The sequence below is a fragment of the Tupaia chinensis genome, unplaced genomic scaffold (assembly GCF_000334495.1).
Source record: "Tupaia chinensis unplaced genomic scaffold, TupChi_1.0 Scaffold000316_1, whole genome shotgun sequence".
NCBI classification, from domain to species: domain Eukaryota; kingdom Metazoa; phylum Chordata; class Mammalia; order Scandentia; family Tupaiidae; genus Tupaia; species Tupaia belangeri.
In genome coordinates, this window is record NW_006159809.1 from 5,058,088 (window position 1) to 5,079,478 (window position 21,391).

The window sequence follows — 21,391 nt, forward strand, 5'->3', positions numbered from 1 at the left end:
CTCCCCACGCTTCACTCCTGACCAGCTTTCCTTTTCGAGCCCTTTCTTTCTGGTGTCCCTTCACCCCCATTTCCCAACTTCATGGCCTTCTGCCCTCTCTGGGCACCTTCTAAGCTCCTAGCCTTGACTGCCCTTTCCTTTCTGCCTGACGCCAGGACTTGCCCCTGTTCAAATCCTCTGCTGCTGGAGCAGAGCTCTCAGGCACATGCAGTTCCAGAGGAACCTTCTGGAGACCAGGCCTCTGTCAAGAAGAGACTCTCAGGAAACCCTCTGGCAGGCGGGCTGGTGACGGAGGTGGAGTTTGGGAAGCCGCAGTTTGGGCTGTCCATCCTCCTGGCCCAGGACCCCTCAGAGCCTTTGCATTCAGGGATTTGCTGCCTGCTTATTCCTAGATGAAAAGACTTCCTGCCAGGTTCACCCTGCCCTGACCTTCCAGCTTTCCCCATCCTCAAGTGCCCAGTGCTTCTGCCAAGACTCTTAATACAGCGGCCTGAGAGGAAGATTCAAAGCAAGGAGACCCTCCTCTGTTGTCCAAATCTCAGTGAAACGGCCCCTTTCCCTGCTGTAGGGACATCAGCTCCCAAAACAGCCAGACCTCAGAGACCTCTCAAGACAGGTGGTCTAGGGTCCTGCCTGTCCTCCAGGGAGAATCCCCCACCCCTCAGCCTTATTAGGGCCTGAGAATAGCCTACAGTGCCCAGAGGCAGACAAACACCGTCTAGCTTGTGGGTCCTCAGACCTGTCTTCAGGAACTTTGGATTTATTCTCCCTCTAAGGCCTTTGCCAAGATCAAGGCTCTCTGAAACTTATTCCTTTGGCAGGAGGGCTCCCTTTGATGACCGTGTCAAATGAGATGGAAACGGGCCAGGTTGTTATAGGAACTCAGGCGAATCCCTGGAGTGGGAGAAATAATGAGAACACGGGGCCATTCACCATTCAGCGTTGGAAAGTGGAGCAGTCATTGTCTGGGACTGCAGAGGCCCACACGGTGGGAGGAAGCAGGCTTAAGGAGCGGGGAGCTTCTGCATCTCTAGGAGTTTTGAGGGTGTAGGGGTACGGGTGTGTGTGCGTGTGCAAGGATCTGACTGGACTCAGTTCAAACACTAAGTCACGCACGTATATTTGTGTGAGCTCCAATTAAAATAAATAACGTGATGCAACTTTGTTGAAAACCAATGTATTAAGTCTGGAAGGAAAGTCATCTCCACTTTTACACTGATGACCTCTGCAGTCCGTTTACAGGTGACTTAAAGTGTGTGTGTGTGTGTGTGTGTGTGTGTGCTTCTTATTTTTCTGACGTTTTCTTTCGGCAGCATAGATTGCTTGTATATTTGGGGGGAAAAACAAAAACAAAAACAAAACAAGCACAAAGCTGTCTCCACCTTGGAAATGAACAGATTCTAGGAAGAAGCGCTTCAGAATCCAGGAATTGACATCCATACATTTGAATGGGGAGAGACAGAACTTTTCAACCTTCATGCCATTCCTTAGTCAGAGAAGTTGTCCTGGACCTCTAATTGCCTAAGGTTCTGCCAGCCAAGGCTGGGCAACACCAGTGCTGGCCGCAGGTAATTGACACACAGGCCCCATGCGCCCCGGTGGCCTGGCTGGTGTGTCTGGGTTGGTGGTTATTCCTGTGGCAAGCCGGCAGGAGGTGCTGTACACTCCCTGCCCTGTCAGCCCCCCCCCCCCCCCCCCCCGGTTCTCTCCCCCCCCCCCTCCCCTCAGGGTCTTCCTAGTGCTGCATTCTTTGTTCAGACCAAGGTCTCTACACTCCATTCCTCACCAGCCTCTGTCAGAAGGGGAACAGGGTGACTTTTCTGGGTTTCTTCTCTCACATTGGGCATCCCTGATGCCTGAACTTCTCTTTTGGATCTTGGCATAATCTGCCTTCTCTCACTATTGTCCATTTATGAGAAATGTTTCTTTTTAAAGAGAGATTCTTGCTCTAGGACACATGCACTTGCTGGGGAGACAGAAAGACAGAAAGCGGGATTGTGACCACACTGCCATCCCTTGTCCTCCATTCTCCTCTTAGGATTTTATGCCTGGTGTGAGTTCTAAGTCACTGGGTCCAGGACTCAAACTGTGGTCAACTATGTGCGAGTCCAGGGACATAACCATTGTGCCATCTACTGGTCATGATTGTGTTTTTTGAGGTATAACACACATTGGTAAAATGCACAACTCTTGGGTGTGTGTCTTAATGAAATTTTACATCTGTCTCCACCCATAGAACCACCACTCAGATCAAGACATGGGGCATTTCCTTTGCCTCAGAGGGCTCCCTCATGCTTTCTCCTAGTCGGTGCCCACATCCATGTCAGGGACATAGTCAGGTGATGTTATTTCTGTACTGACCTCTGCCACCACGTCTAGCCTTGTCTATTTTGGACTTTAGATATATCCTTTTGTGCCCATCTTCTTTCCATTATCATTGTGTATATCAGCTTTCTATTGCTGTGTAACAAATCACCCCCAAACTTAGTGGCTTAGAACCATGACAGTCAATTATTTTGCTTACTGATCTTCACTTTGGGTAGGTCTTAGAGGGGATGGTTCATCTCTGCTCATGTGGCTTCAGCTAGGGTGGCTTGATGGGAGCGCAGAGTGTGGGGTGGCTGGAAGGTCTATTTCAAGATGACTCAATTCTAAAGTGGGCAAGATGGTGCTACCTGTCAGCTGGTGGCTCAGCTGATGCTGAGGGCCAGGGCCTCCTCTTCTATGCACTTGGGTCTTTCCTAAGCTACCTTGGCATCCTGAGAGCCTGATGGCTGGGTTGTAAGAGTGACATCCTGAGAAGAGGCTACCGTGCATGGCATTTTTATAATTAAGCCTCAAAAGTCACATCACCTTACTTCTGCCATTCTCTATTTGTGATAAAGTTCTGTCCAGAATCGAGGGGAAGGGACATATATTTTACCTCTAGGTGGGGATATTGAAAGCTTCTAGAAGGGCAGGAGATGGAGATATTTGCAATCTTTGGAAAATACATCCTGCCACATATGTCTAAGATTCATTCACTTTGTATTCATAGTTAACTTTTTAACTGCTGTATAATATTTCATTGTGTGCATATACTACAATTTATCCATTCTACCGTTGAGTTACTTGCAATTTGGGGCTGTATGAATAGTACTCCTAAGAACATTCTTATGAAAGTCTTTTGGTGGGCAAAGGCTACCTTCTATTGCGGTTACTGACCCTTTACCTTTTACATTTTATAAAAATCGTATAATTCCTTTTTTCTCTCTCTCCCCTCAGTTACTGTAACCATATGTACTTTAGTAGGTAAATTTCTGCCAGTGTTTTTGAAAATGTTGAGAAGAAATTATATAAGTATTACATAAATATGTTCTCTTGTAAAGCCTACAATATTACAATCAAGATTAAAGGCTTTTTCTGATACCCCTTGCCAAGTCTGAGCCTTTTCTCCTGTACTGAGGTAACCCCATCCCCAGTCTGGTGGGTTCCTTGTAGGAGAAATGCATTTACACGCCTAAATATCCTCATAGGAAATGTTGTTTTATGCACACTTGTGTGGGTTTTGTTTGTTTGGTACAACCCAGAAGTATCATATTGCTTGGCAATTTGCTTTCTCACTCAACAACATGTCTTGAAGATAAGGCCAGGGAATCACATATAGCTCTACTTCACTTTCCTCTGCCGGATAACATTTCACCATGTGCTGTGTCACCATCATTTAGCCATTTCCTCATGGAAAGACAATTAGGAGGATCCGTCTTTATTGTTGTTCATGTCCCGTGAACTGAGGGCAGGTTGAGACATTGCACACTATCAACATTCAATTGATACTGATGAATTCCCACAGGGAAAGATTTGCAGGAGCCCTCGATCTGTGCTTCTCAATGTCTCTTTTCTTTCCTCTACAGAGACGTCTCAGAGAGGCTGTGCAGCTGCTAGAGGACTACAAGCATGGGACCCTGCGCCCAGGGGTCACCAATGAACAGGTAACTTTGTTGAAGGTGGGAGTTTGGCCGGGGAAGGAATAGGGAGGAGATGGAAGGTGGCAAATTCACTACCACTTCCGTGCAGCCAGAGCCACTTCCCTTTTCTTTAGTACTTACTTCTAATGCTATTGCACCCCCCTGTAGACTTCTGGCTCTTTGGAAGAGATGCTCAAATCTCTCGCATATGCTAGGTCTGGTGGAAACCATGGAGGTTGATAAGGCTAGAGAATTCCAAAGGCAGTGGTTTGCTGAATCTGGCTTGCACTGGCTTGTAAGGGTGATTATGTGCATCTCTTCCAGTTCTGCCTTCAACGGCATTACAGTGAAAGCTTGAAGTCTGCCATGGTGGGAGTATTTACACCATAAAAATTGGCAGATACTATGAATCTGGATTTTTTTCCCCAGAATATCAATTATTAAACATTGATCAGCATATTGCTGCCCAAAAATTCAGTTTGAGAGTGAGAAGAATTAGCAGAAAGAATGGTGAGTATTAGGCCAGGATACTGTAATTTTGTTTTTAAAAAATATATAGGAGCTTGAATTTCAGTGCTTACTGAAATGCTGATGGTTGCATTTGGTTTGGGGGAGGGGTTGGGAGATGTCATATAGGACAAATAGTTTTTATATATTTTTTTCGAAGTCATATGTATGCACAGTTCAAAAGTCAAATAGTACTATCTGTCCTTCCCTCCCCAATTCTGATTCCTTCTCACAAAAGGCAACTTTTAGCTGTTCTTCAGAGAGAAGTCCATATTTCAAACTAATATGATCATCTAGACTGCTATTTCTCAATTAGTTCTTTTACATTGTCTGTTATGATAGTTGAGAATTCAAGTTCACTTTTCTTCCTCATGCTCACGCCCCTTCGAAAATAGTTATCACAGCTTCGGAGGGGTGTCTATAAATATTTAGTATTTAGTATTCATGTTATTACAGTTATATAAATGACATTGACTGCATGTTTAAATTGGTTGTAATATGATTATGTTTCTTTTCTTTTTTAACTTTTTATTTTATCTGAAGTTAATAGTTGCCTCAGTTTTTTCTATTGACATTGTTTCTTTTGTGTTATTTCTAACTCTTACAACATCACCCTGTAACCTTTTAATATTTCCAGTTCCTTTCCATCTGAAAATTGCTGTGTTTGAGTCCTCTTCCCCTCGCCCCCAAAATTTCCCTTTCTGGAGCCCACCTCCCTCCAGCTCTAGGTTTCTCTTTTTCTTGCTGTATATCATAGTTGTTGTGGAACACTTCTTTCAGGAGCTTCCTGAACATGGTAAATGATAAGAGAGTACGAGTTCTTTTATGCTGAAAAATTGTAATTCTGCACTCAACCTTAGTTGAAGTTTGGCTGAGGAAAAAATTCTAGATTGACAATCATTTTCTTCAGAATTTTAAAGATCATTGCTCTATTTTCTTCTGACTTCCAAAATAGATGCCATTTCATATCTGATTCTTTGCAAATGGCCTGTTTTCTTTCTTTGAAAATGTTTAGGGTCTTCTCTTTACCCATGAAACTTATTTCTGAAATTCTATCATGGTATCCTTTTTAAAACTTATTATTTTGAATGCTTGGTGACTTCTTTTGAAGCGAAGACTCCTGTCTTTGAGGTTTAGCAAAAAATAAAATTTTTAAAAGAGGTTTTTGCTTTAGGGTGCATCCTCTTGCCAGAGAGAGAGAGAGAGAGAGACAGAGACAGTGAGAGGGAAAATGAAAAATCACCCTCTGGGGGGAGGCCCATGCTGCAATCCCTTCTCTTCTATTTTCCTCTTGGGATTTTGGGCATGTACACACATGCCTGGCATGATTTGAAGCTACCAGGTCCAGGACTTGAATCATGGTTGGCCATGTGAGAGTCCAGGGAGGAACATAACCTGCTATGCCATCTGCTGGCCCCTAGGTAAAATTTTTTTTTTCTTTTTTTTGGAGAGGTTTTCGCTATAGGGCGCGTGCGCTCGCCAGACAGACAGAGAGAGACATAGAGACAGAAAGCGAGAAATCACCCCCCGGGGGGACGGTCACGCCGCAATCCCTTCTCCTCCATTCTCCTCTCGGGAACTTGGGCACGCACGCACACGTGCCTGGCGTGAGTTTTAAGCCACCGGGTCCAGGACGCGAACCGCGGTCGACTACGTGGGAGTCCAGCAACATAGCCATTATGCTAACTGCTGGTTCCCAGGCAAAAATTTTAATACTGTTTCTTTGATAGTTTTTTTTTTTCATTCTAGAACTCCTATTTGTCTTCAGATATTGGACATTTCTAGAGTTGACCAGATTTTCTTATCTTTTTTCTTTTCTCTCACTGCAGGCCAGATGTGGGCCTAGGGCCTGAGGCCTAGAACAGGAAGGCATTGGATAAGGTTCTCGCTCTATGGACCCCCTAGAAGTCAGGCAATGACAGTAAAAAGACATGATACTGTGGGTGGAGAAGCCTGCCCAGACTCAAGGTCTGGAAGAGACTTTTTGCCTGAGACTTGAGGAATGAGAAGAGGGCTGGGGACTCAGGGTAGGCGTGGGCCTGGCGAGGGAGCACACTGTGCTAGGGGTAGCGAGTACAAGCCCCTGCAAACGTGCAGACGGCAGCATGGCCCTGCGAAGGGAGGACGAGCGTTCGAGTGGATGCAGAGCCTGGGCCATGTGCCCTGTGCAGGCCCCAGGGGAGCAGCGAGACAGTGCCTGGTGGTGCAGGACCTGTGAAGGCATTTGCACTGTGTGCTGAGTCACACTGTGTGCTGAGTCACAGGCGGCCACCATCAGAGGGAGGGCAGGCTGCGATCTCCTCGTTCCTGAGCCACCGTACTTCTCCCTGGCCGTGGGCGCTGTATGGCATGATCTGAGAGCCCCACCATGCCTAGGCTGAAGTCGTGCTCAGACCTTCCCACATTCTTCTCAGACCTGCTGGGATAGGTCCAGTCCTTCCTGACCCTGAGTCTGCTCCCAGCCCAGCCTTCCTTCTGCCCCTTTCTTTCTGAGGCTGGCCTCTTGGGACCCTTTCCAGCTCTTGGAGTTTGGGGAGTGGGGCCACATTTCCCCTCTTCACTCCCTTCAGGAGCTTAAATCTGTGCCTGTCCTGTTCCCTGGCTGCCTTTGTTTTCTGTCCTGAAAGCCCTCATGTGCCTCCAGGGAGCTGTGGAGGCAGGGAACAGGGAGGCATCTGGCCTGGCACGAACCTGCTTCCCGATTCTGGCTCCTGCTGGTACTGCCTGCACTGTCCCTTTGGACGCTGGGACGCTGGGACGGCTGGGTAGCACAGTGTTCTGGGTGTTAGTCTGCCGCTGTGGCCCCCTGGAGGCAGATCCTCCCCTTCCTCCCTCTGTTGTCCTGGCTTCCCAGAGCCTCAGGGATTGGAGTCTGCATCAGTCAACTGGCACAGTGCTTCCCTCCCCGGGTCTCAGTCAGCAGAGCCACACCCTGCTCTGGCCCCCAGACCCAGGAACAGAAGGGATGGGTGGTGACATGTCAGCCTAGGCTGGGGAAAGACATCCAGAATTGAGGACAGGCCCTGCTCTTGGCCCAGGCTGGCCCTGCCCTGAAGAGGCCCTAGGTGGTTCTCCGTCTCAGTCTGGAAAGCGGCCTCACCTGCCCCCAGACTCTGTGCCTGCTCTGAGGTCCTTCTGCAGGTGTGTGGGCCAGATGCCGCAGCTGGGTCCTGATGCCTGCGGGCCTGTCCTATGTCATGGGCAGTGCTAGGTGGCTTGTGCCTGAGCTCTTTCTACCCAGTTTGTCACCTGGTCCAGCAGCTCACCCGGGGGACGACACAAGCGTATTGGGAGTTTGTTCGCTCCCGGCAGTCTTGCTTTGGTCTTCGGTTAGTGGCGGCCGATCTCTCTTCCAGAGGTGGCTATCTTGTTAAAAAGTTACTATAGCAATGAATAGTAAGTCCCGAGGATAAAATACACTATCAGTATCATTTACCCTTTGGGCTTAGTGGGTAGAAATGGAATGTGCTGGGGACCCTAATAAGGACTGCAGCTTTCAGTTCAATAACGAAGCTTAGCTGAGCAAAAGCATAAGCAAGGTGCAGCTCACTGCGTGTCGGGGTTAAGTTGGATTTGTGCACTGAGTACGGCTGGACTTGGCTGCGTGAGTCAGCAGGGGTGGGGAGGGGCGGAACTAACTGTCCTCCTGGAGGGGCAGGCTCACACCTATAACGCTGTGTGATCCCCAAGCATCAGGTACACCGCTGAGGGCTGGGGCTTTTGCACATCTTCTCTCAGTTAATCTTCACTGAAACTGATTCCAGCGGGGCCTGCATGAACCCCACTTTACATACCAGGAAACCGAGGCTCAGAGAGGTCTCGTTACTCGCCTAAGGTCACATAGTTGGTAGGTGGTGGGACAGGGATCTGACGTGGGGCCTGTTAGATCCAGTGGGAGGGATGTTCCCTGGAAGTCACAATAAAAGCCAAAAATGAGAATGGAGTGGAGGGAGGACGGAGAGAAAGAGGCTGAGAGGTAAGACGAGATGGGGAAAGTCGGAAAGGAAGTTGGAAGTTACAGGCCAGATTGTGGAAGTCTTTGGAAACTGAGTAGAGATGCTGGTTGTGTTGTCAGAGGTAAGAGACAGCTACGGAGAGCTTTTGGGCAGAAGTAGCATGAAAGTGGGATTGTGGTAGGATCACCCAGTGGGTAGTGCTGGGGTAGACTGGGGAGGAGTAAGTGCTGTTAAGGAAACCAGTCTGGAAGCTTCTGGAGGCAGGGGGAGTGCGGTGAGCAGTCTCTGGGAACCGCTGCGGGCTCCTGAGTGGCAGTCCTTAGCCATCCTCTGCACTCCCCAGAGGCCGGAACTGGCCGGCATTTCTCAAGCGCCTCCTCGGCACCCAGTGTGACATATCAGCTGCTCAGAGCCCCCACACGGGCTGGGTTTCGCTCCAGACCTGCCAGGGAGAGAGGGCAGCTGGGATTAAGAGATCCTGCAAGTCTCCTCCTCTGCCAGAGAGGAAATGGGGTCAACTGTGTTTGGGCTTTGCTGCAGATAGCAGAGCAAATACCAGAGGCTTCACAGTGCTTGCACCTTGAGTCTTCTGCGGGCGTCAGCAAGTTTGCGAGAAACTGGCTGAAGGGAAGATTGGCTGCCAGTCTTACCCTGACCCCTAGCCTCGAGCTCTGGTACCCAGATCAGCACCCATCCCTCTGGGTCAGCCCTAGCTTGGCCTTCATTGTTAGCTCAGAACAGGCAAGTGACCGGTGTTATTTGAGAGATTTGAATGATGTGAGCGGCGTTGTGCTGGGGGCTGGGGGCACATCTGGGCTGTCACTGTGGTGTGATGTCCCACTCCACCTGGGTGCCTCTGTCCATGCCCAGCTCAGCAGCCAGAGTGACTCGTGCATTTGTGCAATATGTCGTTTGTGCCTCCACTCCAGGGTTCTCAGCCTCGGCACTGCAGGCCTCCAACCAGGTAACGCTTTGTCGTGGGCTATCCTGTGCACTGTAGGATGTTTAGCCGTGTCCCTGGCTTCTACCCCGTAGCTGCCAGTAGCATCCTCTCCCCAGTCATGACAACCAAAAATATCTCCAGCGTTGCCTACATGTCCCCTGGGTGCAAATCACCTCTAGTTGAGAACTACTCCTATCGAAGCTCTGTAGTCTCCCCCTTTTCCACTCAGTAAAACCCACAGTCCTTAACGAGGCCTACAAAGCTCTCATTCCTCTCTGACCTTGGCTTTTACTACCCTCTCCCTTATCCAGTCCACTCCACTTCCACCGGCCTCCTTGCTGTTCCTCAAACCCCCAGACAGGCCACTTCTGCCACAGGGCCTTTGCACGGGATGGTCTGTCTGCCAGCGTGCTCTCCCACTTCTGCATGGCTTGCTCCCTCCTTCAAGTATTTTCTCCAGTGTCACCTCAGCGAGACCCACCCTGGCCACCTTACCTCCTGTCACCTCCCTTGCCCTGTCAGCACACACTCCCTGTTCTCTTACCTTGTCCTGTTCTACTTTTTCTTGTTTTCTGAAGCACTTATCTTTCTTTTTCTTTTCTTTTTAGGTTCTTGCCAAAGGCCTGTGGGCTCTAAAGAGAGAGGCAGAGAGGGAAAATGAGAAATCACCCCTCCAGGGAGGACAACCCCACCACAATCCCTTATCTTCCATTCTCCTCTCAGGATTTTGGGCATGTATGCACACACACCTGGCATGATTTTCAAATTGTGAGGTCTGAGACTTGACCCTCGGTCAGCCATATTGGGAATCCAGTACCTTAACCACCACACTACATGTTGACTCTGTCCTTTTTTATTTTTATTTTTTAATATCTGTTGGGGCCAGCATAGTGGTTACAGTGCTGGACTCCTTGGGAATCCAGTACCTTAACCACCACACTACATGTTGGCCCTGTCCTTTTTTTATTTTTATTTTTTAATATCTGTTGGGGCCAGCATAGTGGTTACAGTGCTGGACTCCCACACAACCGACTGCAGTTTGAATCCCATACCCAGCAGCTTGAAAATTACACTGGTCACGTACACCTACATGCCCAAAATCCCAGGAGGAGAATGGAGGAGTGGCATGGTCATCCCCCCAGGGAATGATTTCTCACTTTCCCTCTCACTGTCTCTCTCCAGCTAGTGTACGCACCCTAGAGCAAAAATCTTAAAAAAAAACCCAACTTTCTTCTATGAGAGAGACAGAGAGACAGAGACAGAGAGACAGACACCCCCACCAGAGCTTCATGCTATGATCCACTCCCATCTCCAGCCAGCGCTGGAACATGGGCAGGCAAGAACAGGTAAGTGATCAACATTAGTTGAGGGATTTGTGTGACGTGCAGGGCACTGGACTGGGTGCTGTAGGCACATCTGGGCTGTCACTGTGGTGGCCTCCTGGATGACCTCCTGCTCCACCTGGGCTCCTCTGTCCATTACAGTACAGCCTGGATGACCTCCTGCTCCACCTGGGCTCCTCCATCCATTACAGTGCAGGCGCCGCGGTGGCCTGTGTGTTGTAGGATGTTGTTTGTTCCTCCGCTGCAGGGCTCTCAGCCTCCGCACTGCAGGCCTCGTAACTGACATAACTCAGCATAACTGCTGTACTCAGGGAATTCTCCAGCTGCGGACTCCGAACCTCCCCTGGGGCAGCCTCTCTGGGCACTGTGTTACTGCTTGGCCGGGGCAGTAAACAGTCCCTTCTCTCCCAGTCTCCTCTTTGGTCCCCTGAATCATTTATCCTGCTAGCATATCAGAGAATTTGCTTATTATTATTTTCTTGTTTAGTGTCTGTCGCCACTAGCCTACATGACCCACAAGAGTAGAGATTTTCCTTTTCTTTCTTTTCTGATGAATCCTTAGCACCTATAGCAGTTAGTGCTCAGCACATAGTAAAGGCTCAATAAATATTTGTTAAATTAATGAACTATTAAAATTCCACAATAACCTGGAAAGCAGGTATTTAGTCTTAAATGAGGAAGTGGAGTCTCAGAAAGATTCATTGCCCCAAATTACAGGGATGGCAAATCCAGGTTTAATCCAGGCTTTGTCCTCTGATAGGGAGAAACCGCAAGCATAAAGAAGTTGCAACTGCTGTCGTGTGCCATGCTGCGGAGCTAGATGGAGGGTCTTTCTTCTTTCTTGTATCTGTAGAATTGGGGTACTGTCACCCCTGATAGACTTGCATAGGTACCTATTACCTGGGAGTAACCATGGCAACAAAATTAATGGTGGAGTGTAATGTGATTGGTCTAACTGATAAATTAGGGAGTTTATTTTTGTTTGTTTTATGGAGGCCTCTCTTGCCTTGCAGAAGGATCCCCTTCAGGCTTTGTTTAATTACCTTCTGGAGGTTGTTTTAAATAGGCTCTGTCTTTGCTGCCTTAGGAGGTTTAGAGAAGCAGCTTGGAAGGAAGCAGAGAGGAAGAAAGTGAGCCAGACTGGGGGTGGGGCCTGGGCACCCCCCCTCCCTCTGGGTGCTGGCCCTGTGCCTTGCTCCACTGGAGAAAGCAGGGCCCCTGTGCTGGCCCTCTCCAAGCAGGAGCCAAACCGCCTGGCCCTCCCTCAGTCTACACCGAGGTTTAGACAGGTTAAGACAGCAGCACAGCTGAGCTGAAATCAGCAAACGTCCACCGCTTCCACACAGATCTTCCTCACACCCGCTCCGTCCTCATCCCCCACGCTGAGAAGTCAGTAAGGTCCAAAGTCTTATCCACACCAGTTTGTTGCTCAGGTCTGTAAGTTCTAAGGGGTCAGGGCTGCACATTTTTATGTTCGGCTGGAGGCCCAGAGAAAGATAGGCAGAGCCCAAACAAGATCAAGTCTCAACTAGGAATTGAACAATAGTTTAAAGTAGAGATGTGAGCCAGAGGGTGGTGTGGTAGTGTAGGCACTGGATCCCACAGGGCTGATTCCGCTGTTCTAGTGCTGGACCCAGAGGCTAGAAAAACACACCAGGCGTATGGGTGTGTGTGTGCGTGTGTGTACCCAAAATCCCAAGAGAAGACTAGAAGAGAAGGGGTTGCAGTGTGGCTTCCCCCCCTGACCCTAGGATGGTAATTTCTCACTTTCCCTCTCTCTTTATCTCTCTGTCTCTCTCTGCCATAGGGCGGGCGCCACCACGCCCTCTCTGTCCCTCTCTGATGAGCACATACATACTATGGCAAACATCTTAAATAATAATAATGATAATGAGCAGAGATACTTCGGCAAGGCCAATGAGAAGTTGCAGGGGCTCCCTGGCCCAGATTCTCACTGTGAGTGGCCCATTCACTGCGTCTTATTGGACCTCCCGTCAAATGCCTTACATCTCTATATGATCTCCTAGAACCTGTAGGACTAGCTCGTAAACTCTCAAGCTAACAATCAGCTCTTGGTTCGTGGGTGGTACCTGCTGCCATTTCTGCAAGGAGAACTGAACTCATGAACCCAGAAGTTCCCAGGAAAAGCCTGGGCCCAGGGAATGAGCCCTGGTCTTTGTCTTGGTCTCCCTAAAAAGCTGGGCTTGGCATCATAGACCATTGGACAGGAAGGGCCTTGAAGAGACCTCTTGCCTCTTTTCTCCCTGATGATTTTTTAAAACAACGCAAGTCTAAGGTCTGAGCTGACTTGCACAGGAAGGCCGTGCACGTTGGTGGCTGAGCCAGGCCCAGGTCCGTGACCCTGACTGTTGTCACAGTCAGTGGCTGGGATGAACCCAGACAAGATCAGGCCAAGAGTAGGAGTTTTCATTGAAAATGGAGATGTTCCTCCTCCCTTACCCCAACCATCTGAAGCTGGTGCATTGTCAGATGTCACAGGAAGAGCCCCAAATACCATTTTTTATTTTTTCCTTTAGAAAGATTTTTGCTACAGGGCATGTACACTTGCCAGAGAGACAGAAAGTGAGAAGTCACTTCCTGGGGGGATGGCCATGCCGCAATCTCTTCTCTTGCAGTCTCCTCTTGGGCACACATGCACATGCACCCAGCGTAAGTTTTAAGCTGCTGGGTCTGGGACTTGAACTGCAGTTGGGAGTCCAGCAATGTAACCATTACACCATCTGCTGGTCCCTCAAGTACCAGATTAGCATCCATTCTGTCCTTTCTTCCTTGGCAGCTTTCCCTGATATCGTGGGAGGCAGTCTCATGTAACCCTTTCAGATGGGTTATATTAGAGTTATACTAGTTGCTGTAACAAAAAAGATCCCCAATACACTGGCTCGAATAAGACATAAGATTATTTCTGTCCTGTGTGACAATTCAAGTTCTACAGAGGCAAGTGGCGCTGCTCGTGGGACCATGCGGGGCCTGGGCTTCTTTCACTGCGTTCTCCATCATCTTCTTGGGTGCTGTCCATCCTGCCTGACTGAGGTTGGGCTGTAGCCACATCTTTGCTTGGGTTCACAGGAAGGGGACATCAAGTATGGCGGAGACCTTGGGCTGAAAGAAGCAGATTTCATATCCCCTCAGTTGCCACTGGGGGGCTCAGTCATATGGACAAGCCTAACTGAAAAGGAGGCTGGGACACTAATGTGCCAGGTCAGCCATCTCCGTCCTATGACAGTGGGAGAAGGGATGTTCTGTTTCTGTTGGGCAGATTTTGCTGGATAGTTAATAGTGTGGGCTATAGGGATCCGTAAAGGGCTTGGAAGTCGTGTGCCTTATTTCTATTTTTCCAGTGGCTACCTTTCATTTAAAAAAGTTTTTAAAAAGTTTATTCATTTATTTCCTCCATAAGGGCATGAGTACAGGGTCCTGATGCTGTGATCCCCCTGCCCGCCTCAGCTAGTCCCAGATTACGACCACAGGTGTGCCCGGCACAGCCAGCAGGCCTCTGACCACGAACCCAGAACCTTCCCATGTGGGCCAGCCTTCCAAAGCATTGACTGCTGCACCGCAGTCCAGCCCCTTCATTTTTTTTCTTTTTGGAGAGATTTTTTGCTATAGGGCACGTGCACTCGCCAGGCAGAGAGAGACATAGAGACAGAAAGCGAGAAATCACCCCCCCAGGGTGGATGGTCACGCCGCAATCCCTTCTCCTCCATTCTCCTCTCGGGATCTTGGGCATGCACGCACACATGCCCGGCGTGGGTTTTAAGCCACTGGGTCCAGGACGCGAACCATGGTCGACTACGTGGGAGTCCAGCGACATAGCCATTACGCTAACTGCTGGTTCCCAAGCCCCTTCATTTTTCTTACAGTTATTTCAGGTAGGTACTATATGAACAAGATACAGAGTTCTAAAGGTATAAAAACAGTAGAGAATCTTTAAAAAGTCTCCCTTTCCTCGTCCTCCTCCCTAGATAACCGTTGATTTCTCCGTAGCGTGCCAGAGACAGCCGCAGGACTTACCCCTATTCTGTAAATGCTCCTGATACAGTAATGGTCACGCCAGTGAGATTCCCCGGAGCAGGGTTCGTAATCACAGAAGGGTACGACTCCACGGAAGACCGACTACTGGGTGATCTCACCCGTCAGAGGCACCTAGTGTGGTCAGAGAGACAGAAAGTAGAAGGGTATTTCCAGGAGCTGGGGTGGGAGGACTGGGGAGTAGGGGGTTCCAGGTGGGGAAGATGATGAAGTTCTGGAGGCGGATGGTGGTGATGGGACCCCCACAAGGTGAAGGTACTTAATGTCATAGAGCCATCCACTCGAAAATGGTTAAGATGGTACATTTTATGTTGTACGTATTTTACCACGCACACAAAACGTTAGAAATAACCTAATAGTCCACCAATACGAGCAACTGATGCTATTGGGTTGTCGGGAAAGTCCTGACGTAGCTTTCTATGCAAAAATGCGTCCTGACTTTCCCGACAACCTAGTATATTCATTCAAGGTTTCTGTTAGGAAGAAGAGGGCTGCTTTCTGTGCACGGATGTGAACAGATCTCCAAAGTCACCTCGTGGCCGAGGTGGGGGAGCGTGCAGTGTCGTGATGACATTTCGAGATGTGTAGATTGGGGGGTTAAGGGAGGGGGCCCTGGACCAGTGCTGCACAGCGGTGATGCTGCACTCTGTGATCCCAGGCTGTGCGCAAAGGCCCCAGGCTCATTCCCAAGGACTCCCTGTGCATGCCAGGCGTGCATGTGTGGCTGTGATCCTGGCCGACTAAGGCTGTGAGGAGGATCGTGGCACGATGACCCTGTGGGGGTGCTGGTCTCTCTCTCTCCCTGTTGTCTCTCTGTGTATATGTCTCTCTCTCATGGAAGAAATAAATGAATGAATTTAAAAAGAAAAAAGAATGGGGACTCTGGAACTTGAGAGTCCCAGGCTGCTTGAGTTCCAATCCCAGCACTGCTGGGGACAGCCAGGTGGTATAGTGGTTAAGGCATCTAGATCTCCCATGGCTGACTGCGTGGTTCAAGTCCTGGACCTGGCAGATATAAAAACACACTGAGCACATGTGGATGCATGCCCAAAATCCTGGGAGGAAAATGGAGAAGGGGTTGTGATGTGGTCATCCCCCTGGGAAGTTCCTTCTCACTCTGCCTCCATCTATGTCTTCTCTCCAGTGAGCACATACACCCTGTAGTAAATTTTTAAAAAATAATAATGAAAGAATAAAATGTCCTTCGAAAGAAGAAAAAAAATTCCAGCACTGCTGTGAAACTTTGGTAAGTCACTCAGCTTCTTTGTGGTTCAGTGTCTACATCTTTTTTTTTTTTTTTTTGAGAGATTTTCACTGTAGGGCGCGTGCGCTCGCCAGACAGACAGAGAGAGACATAGAGACAGAAAGCGAGAAATCACCCCCCAGGGGGGATGGTCACGCCGCAATCCCTTCTCCTCCATTCTCCTCTCGGGATCTTGGGCACGCACGCACACGCACCTGGCGTGAGTTTTTTAAGCCACCGGGTCCGGGCCACGAACCGCGGTCAACTACATGGGAGTCCAGCGACATAGCCATTACGCTAACTGCTGGTTCCCCAGTGTCTACATCTATAAAATGGGAGATTTACTACTCTCTCCTTCCTAGTTTTGTTGAAGGAATGAAATAAGTTAATAGGTACAAAAGCCCTCAGAAGAGTGTCTGGCTCCTGGCCAGTGTTCATCAAATGTGAATGAATGAGGGGATGAAGAGATGAATGACCTTGAGCCAGAGTAAGGAGCCGTACCTCTGGCTCCACTGCAGATGTTGGGCATGGCTCTAAGCCTTGGTTTCCTCATCCGTTTCTGAGTTAACGGGAGGAAAAGTGCACAGCAAAATACAGACGCATGGAGGGATCGGGGGAGGCTTTCCTGCTGCCTTTTATCTGTGGCTCTAGCTGCCTGGCCCGTGTGTATGGTGGTATCGTCTGAGGGTGGGGAGCATGTCTCTGGGCGCTGGGTCCCTAGCCCTCCCAAGTGCCCTTGCTGCCACCACGCCTGCTGCACTGCTGCCTTGTTGAGAAGCAGGGGCCAGCCTGCTTTCCCCACCCTCCCCCTGGGTAAAGCAGGGGCTGACCTTGACCTTGGGGGACACAGATGCAGCCATGACCTGCAGCATTGCTGTTCCCCAGACACTGGCAGGAGGAGAGGGACAAGGAGAGGGACAAGGCATCGGCGGGAATCTCTGCCCCAGGCTGCAGGTGGGGCTCCAAGGCCTCAGCACGTGTCAGCCACTTTCTTACCCCCTCCTGCCTCTGGCCTGGCCAGACCTGACCAGCCTCGGACCCTGCTCTGCTCCTGGAGGGCCTCTAGAGAACAGGGAGACCTGGGCCTGGAGGCCAGGAGGCCAGGAGGCCTGGGCGTCCATCTCCATCCTGCCATGAGCTCTGGGACCCTGCCTGAGTCACTGGGTCTCTCTAGGATGAGCTGCCATATTTGAATAGAACCTACCCACCTTGCAGGCCTGTCGGAGGAGCAAGACAGCAGAGACACTGAAAGATGATTAAATCCTTTAAAAAAAACACTGCGTGTTTGAATCGCTTCTCCTTTATTTTAGGCAACCACGTTCTATGAGTCAAATATTTTATATATACGTATCTCATTTAACCCCCTTCTAGGGCCTCACTGCCCTCCAGTCTGGCTGCTGTGGGAGGCCCTGGGCCAAGCTTGAAGGTGGTGAACATCATTCCCACCCAGCACACGTGCACAGGGACCCACCTGCCTGTGGAGAGGCTAGGCAGTGCCAGCTTAGCTGGGTGCCCAGAGGGAAAGGCAGAGTGCCAAGAGAAAAGGCACTGTCTCTGCCCTGCTTTGCAACACACCCATTTTCCTGGTGGAGACACTGAGGCACAGAGGCAAAGTAATTTGCTCAGGGTGCAAATCTAGTAGGTGGCAGAGCTGGGACCTGTCCACCCCATCTTTACTTCATTGCTTCTGTTCTATTTTCATTCCTTACCTTTCTGAAGCTACTGTGGTATTGTTCCAGTTTTCTCTAGTTCCCATTTTCTCACATTTCCTCAGAGCTCCTTTCCATGTGCATACGTGTAGGCTCACTGGGTGATGGTCTCTTCCACTCACCGGGCGATGGTCTCTTCCATTTGGTCCTTCCGAGAGCGGTATCGACAGGCAGAGTCGACTGCATCATTTATGGGGCACGACACAAAATGAAAATGCAAGACCCTTGTTCATAAAGCAGCAAACCCCTCCCCCTTCTCTCTCGCTCTCTCTACCTGGGAATGTGTTTTTTATGTGCTGCTCAATATCTCACTCTCAGCCAGCGGAGGGGGACACTCATGGGGCAGGTGCAGACTTCTGCAGGCACCAGAGCCCTGTCCCACAGTGTGGTGTGCGCGACCTGTATGTCTACCTGCCTCCCCACCCCAGTCCTCTGCTAGGAGTGGGGGTGTCAGCGGTCACTGGGTGGGCACTGAGAAGCGGGCAGCCAAGAACCCATCCCGGGGAAGAGGCGGAGGCAGTGGAAGAGGACCATGCCTGAGCAGAGGCTTCAGCCCCACCGCGGGGGCTCCATCTCCTCATTCAAAACAGCTTCAGGGTGGAGATGTTAAGAAATCCAGTGCAGCAACAGCATTAGAGCCCGAGAAGAGGGCCTCCTAAGCACCGCAACGGTGGCACAGAAAAGGACTCCTCATCCTCCCCCTGCAAGGCCTGAGTGCTGGATGTGGCCGGGCCCCTGCAGAGCCCCACGTACCATGCTCAAAACAGACCTCAGCCTTGTCCCTGTGCCTGTGACCCCACGTCGGGGCTGCTCTTATCTGGCTTCTTCATCTTCACATAGGCTCTGGCCCTCCCTGCTCCACGCACAGGGAGTTTCAATCTCTCTCCCCGCGCTCTGGCCCACGGCATGGCACGTCTCTGGTGCCTGGAGCTACTCCCAGGCTTGGCAGGCCTCACTTGCTCGCTTCCTTCCCCTGGGCCCTGTCTGCAGGCACCCGGGCACACTTCCTCCCTCTGCAGCGCTGCTGACCATTCTTCCTGCGTCGGCCCAGCCCTCCCACTTCAAAACTGCAGCATCTCCTGCCTGCCCCCACCCCCCCCACCCCCCCCCGGGAATGGCCACACTGAAATCCCTTCTCCATTTCTCCCTCCTTTGGGATTTCGGCCACTCATGCGCATGTCCCAAGGCATAATTTTCAAACCGCTGGGTCAGGGAATTGAATCACACAGTTGGCCATGTAGAATCCAGCCACCTTAATCATCACACCACTGCCTGGCCCCCTTCGCTGTTCTTTCATTGAGGATTTTGGAGGAGAGAAAAAGAAATCTGTGCACTTGCTTCATCATACTGAACAGGGCTCAGTTATGTCTTGGGCGTACTGTTTCAGAAGATGCTGTTCCTTCACCCTCACTGCCGAATGCCAGGCTATGGGAGGGGCTAGGAGATGGTGCCCAAAGGCCAGCTCCTGCCTCGGCTAGCTGGGCTGTGAATCCAGGGCTGAGAGGACCCATCAGGTGAGGATTGGGGTGGAGAGTGTGGGGTGTCAGGAATCTCTGCACAGGGGCTGGAATCGCACCTGGTGGAGCCTAGACGTCGGGGTGTACCTCAGGAAGCCGCTTTCTGAGCAGAAAGGAAAGGATCAGCCTGTCGTCATTCCTTTTGCCTTTTTGCTGTTAGGTTCTCACTTACGCTTGTGCTAGCTGACAGTGATTCTGCACTCGGGTTTTCTCTGGTCAGTCTCCTCTGTTCTCCAATGATTATTATTGTTTTATTATACATGTGTGCACATGGGTGGGGAGGAAAGGAAGAGAGAGGAAGCACCCTCCAATGGGGTCTGGTGATGCTGCAATCCCTTTTCCTCCAGCCTGCCCCCGCGCCCCATCAGGATCCTGGGTGCACGTCCCCACATGTAAGGCTCCAGGGCTGGGACTTAAATCCTGGCAGGCCCTGTGGGACCCAGCTTCCTCTGCACAGCACTTACTCACTGCCCTGTGAGGCTGGCCCTCTCTATTATTTTTTTAAAAATCGGCTGCTTCTAATCTTCTTGGGTCTTGAATAGCAGACAATCAAGTATGTTTGAAATGTATCTAAAATAAGAGTTAATTAGGCTCTGAATTAAAGTTTGAACAACTCAGCTGTGAGTAAAATGCATAAACTCTAATGTATCAGTTTTATAACTTCTATTTTTGCTACCTAGTAGCTGCCTTCTTTTTTTTAAAAAAAAATGTTAGTTTATTTATTTATTTTATTTCTTCCATGAGTAAGAGAGACAGAGAAAGAGGGAGAGAGACACATGAATCTTCAACAGGGTCTTGATGCCATGAACCACCCTCCAGCCCTGGATCCTGGGCATGTGTGTGCCCGGAGTGCTCTGAGAGATCTCTGGGCTTGAACCAGGAATCTTCCCACGTGGGATTGCCTCGCAGGATGTTGTGTTGTACTGCTGTGTCTCTGTCTGCTCCCCACGCCCATTAGCCTTAACTTCTCCATCCTAATTTCTATTCCAGATGACCAACATTGCTATATAAGTAAAGCCTAACAACGACGCTATTAGAAAACTTTAAATGTCGCCTGCTGGCTGCATATTCTTTCTAGCCCTGTATCTTCCTAGTGCCGTTAAATATGCCAAAGGCTGGGCCAGCAGGTGGTGTGTTGGTTAAGGCGTTGGACTCCCACATGGCCAACTACGGTTTGAGTCCCAGGTTGGTGGCTTGAAAATCATGCTGGGTGATTTTCAAGCGTGCATGCCTCAAATCCTGAGAGGAAAATGAGGGAGAAGGAATTACAGTGTGGCCATCTCCTCTGGGGGACTTCTCACTTTCTCTCTCTCTGTCTCTCTTAACAAGCACACACACCCTATAGCAAAAACAAAACAAACAAACAAACAAAGCACAAGGCCTTCAGTTTGCTCACAGTGTAAATGTTATTTACTATGGTTCCTTGATTCAAAAAGGCCTGTGCGATTGCATTGTAACCTCTCTAAAATGGGCTCAGTCTGAGTTACCGGAAGTCTTAGTATTAGGTCACAGGTTTTTCCCTATGTGGCACATAATAGCATGTCTTAGGATCAATGACATCTTAGGTCCAGTGAGATACAGTATTAATAGGGCTAGAAGAGATTGACACGTTGTTCTATTTCTCTATCCTGTCCTCGCTGTGCTGGAAAAAGACAACCTTATTACTCATTTGAAAGCACCTTTTTCCACTCTAACCTTTCAATAGTGCTCTGTTAGAGCCTGGCTATTATCCCCATTTCACAGATGAGGAGACTGAGGCCCAGAGGTCGAACAGGCAACGTCAGGAACTCAGGCAAAAAAAAAAAAAAATCATGCTACGCCACCTCTAATGGTTCTGGTGGTCAACTGAAGCATCTTCATTTAAATAAGAGAGTCATACCTAGGCATAACATTGACTCAATTGGGGAGGATGGAATATTGCAGTAGGAATTCTCTAGCAGTTCTAAAATACAGCTGGAGTGGAGACATCCCCCTAATTCCCAGTTTAAATGATTTCTGTGAGATCCCCTAGCTTTGCTGTTCTGGGATCTGTCACCTTCATATCCTCCAAGGCCACCCCCTTGGGGTAGGGAGGCTGCCCAGCCTGGGATGATAAGAACAGCCTGGATCCCTTGGTTGAAAAGTATGACTTTGAGACCTGAAACTGACATGCGTTTTTATTTATATTATTTTTTTA

At 49.6% G+C, this 21,391-nt stretch overlaps 1 protein-coding gene across 2 annotated transcripts in view; it reads left to right on the top strand.

Annotated features, from left to right (window-relative positions):
• The window catches only part of SFXN5 (sideroflexin 5), a 133,500-nt gene that overhangs the window by 26,246 nt on the left and 85,863 nt on the right, over positions 1–21,391 (top strand). For both annotated transcript variants that reach the window (XM_006151259.3, XM_006151260.3), the window contains exon 3: positions 3,894–3,971. In XM_006151259.3, the coding sequence (XP_006151321.1) occupies positions 3,894–3,971 (78 nt within the window). The remainder of the gene's footprint in view (positions 1–3,893; positions 3,972–21,391) is intronic.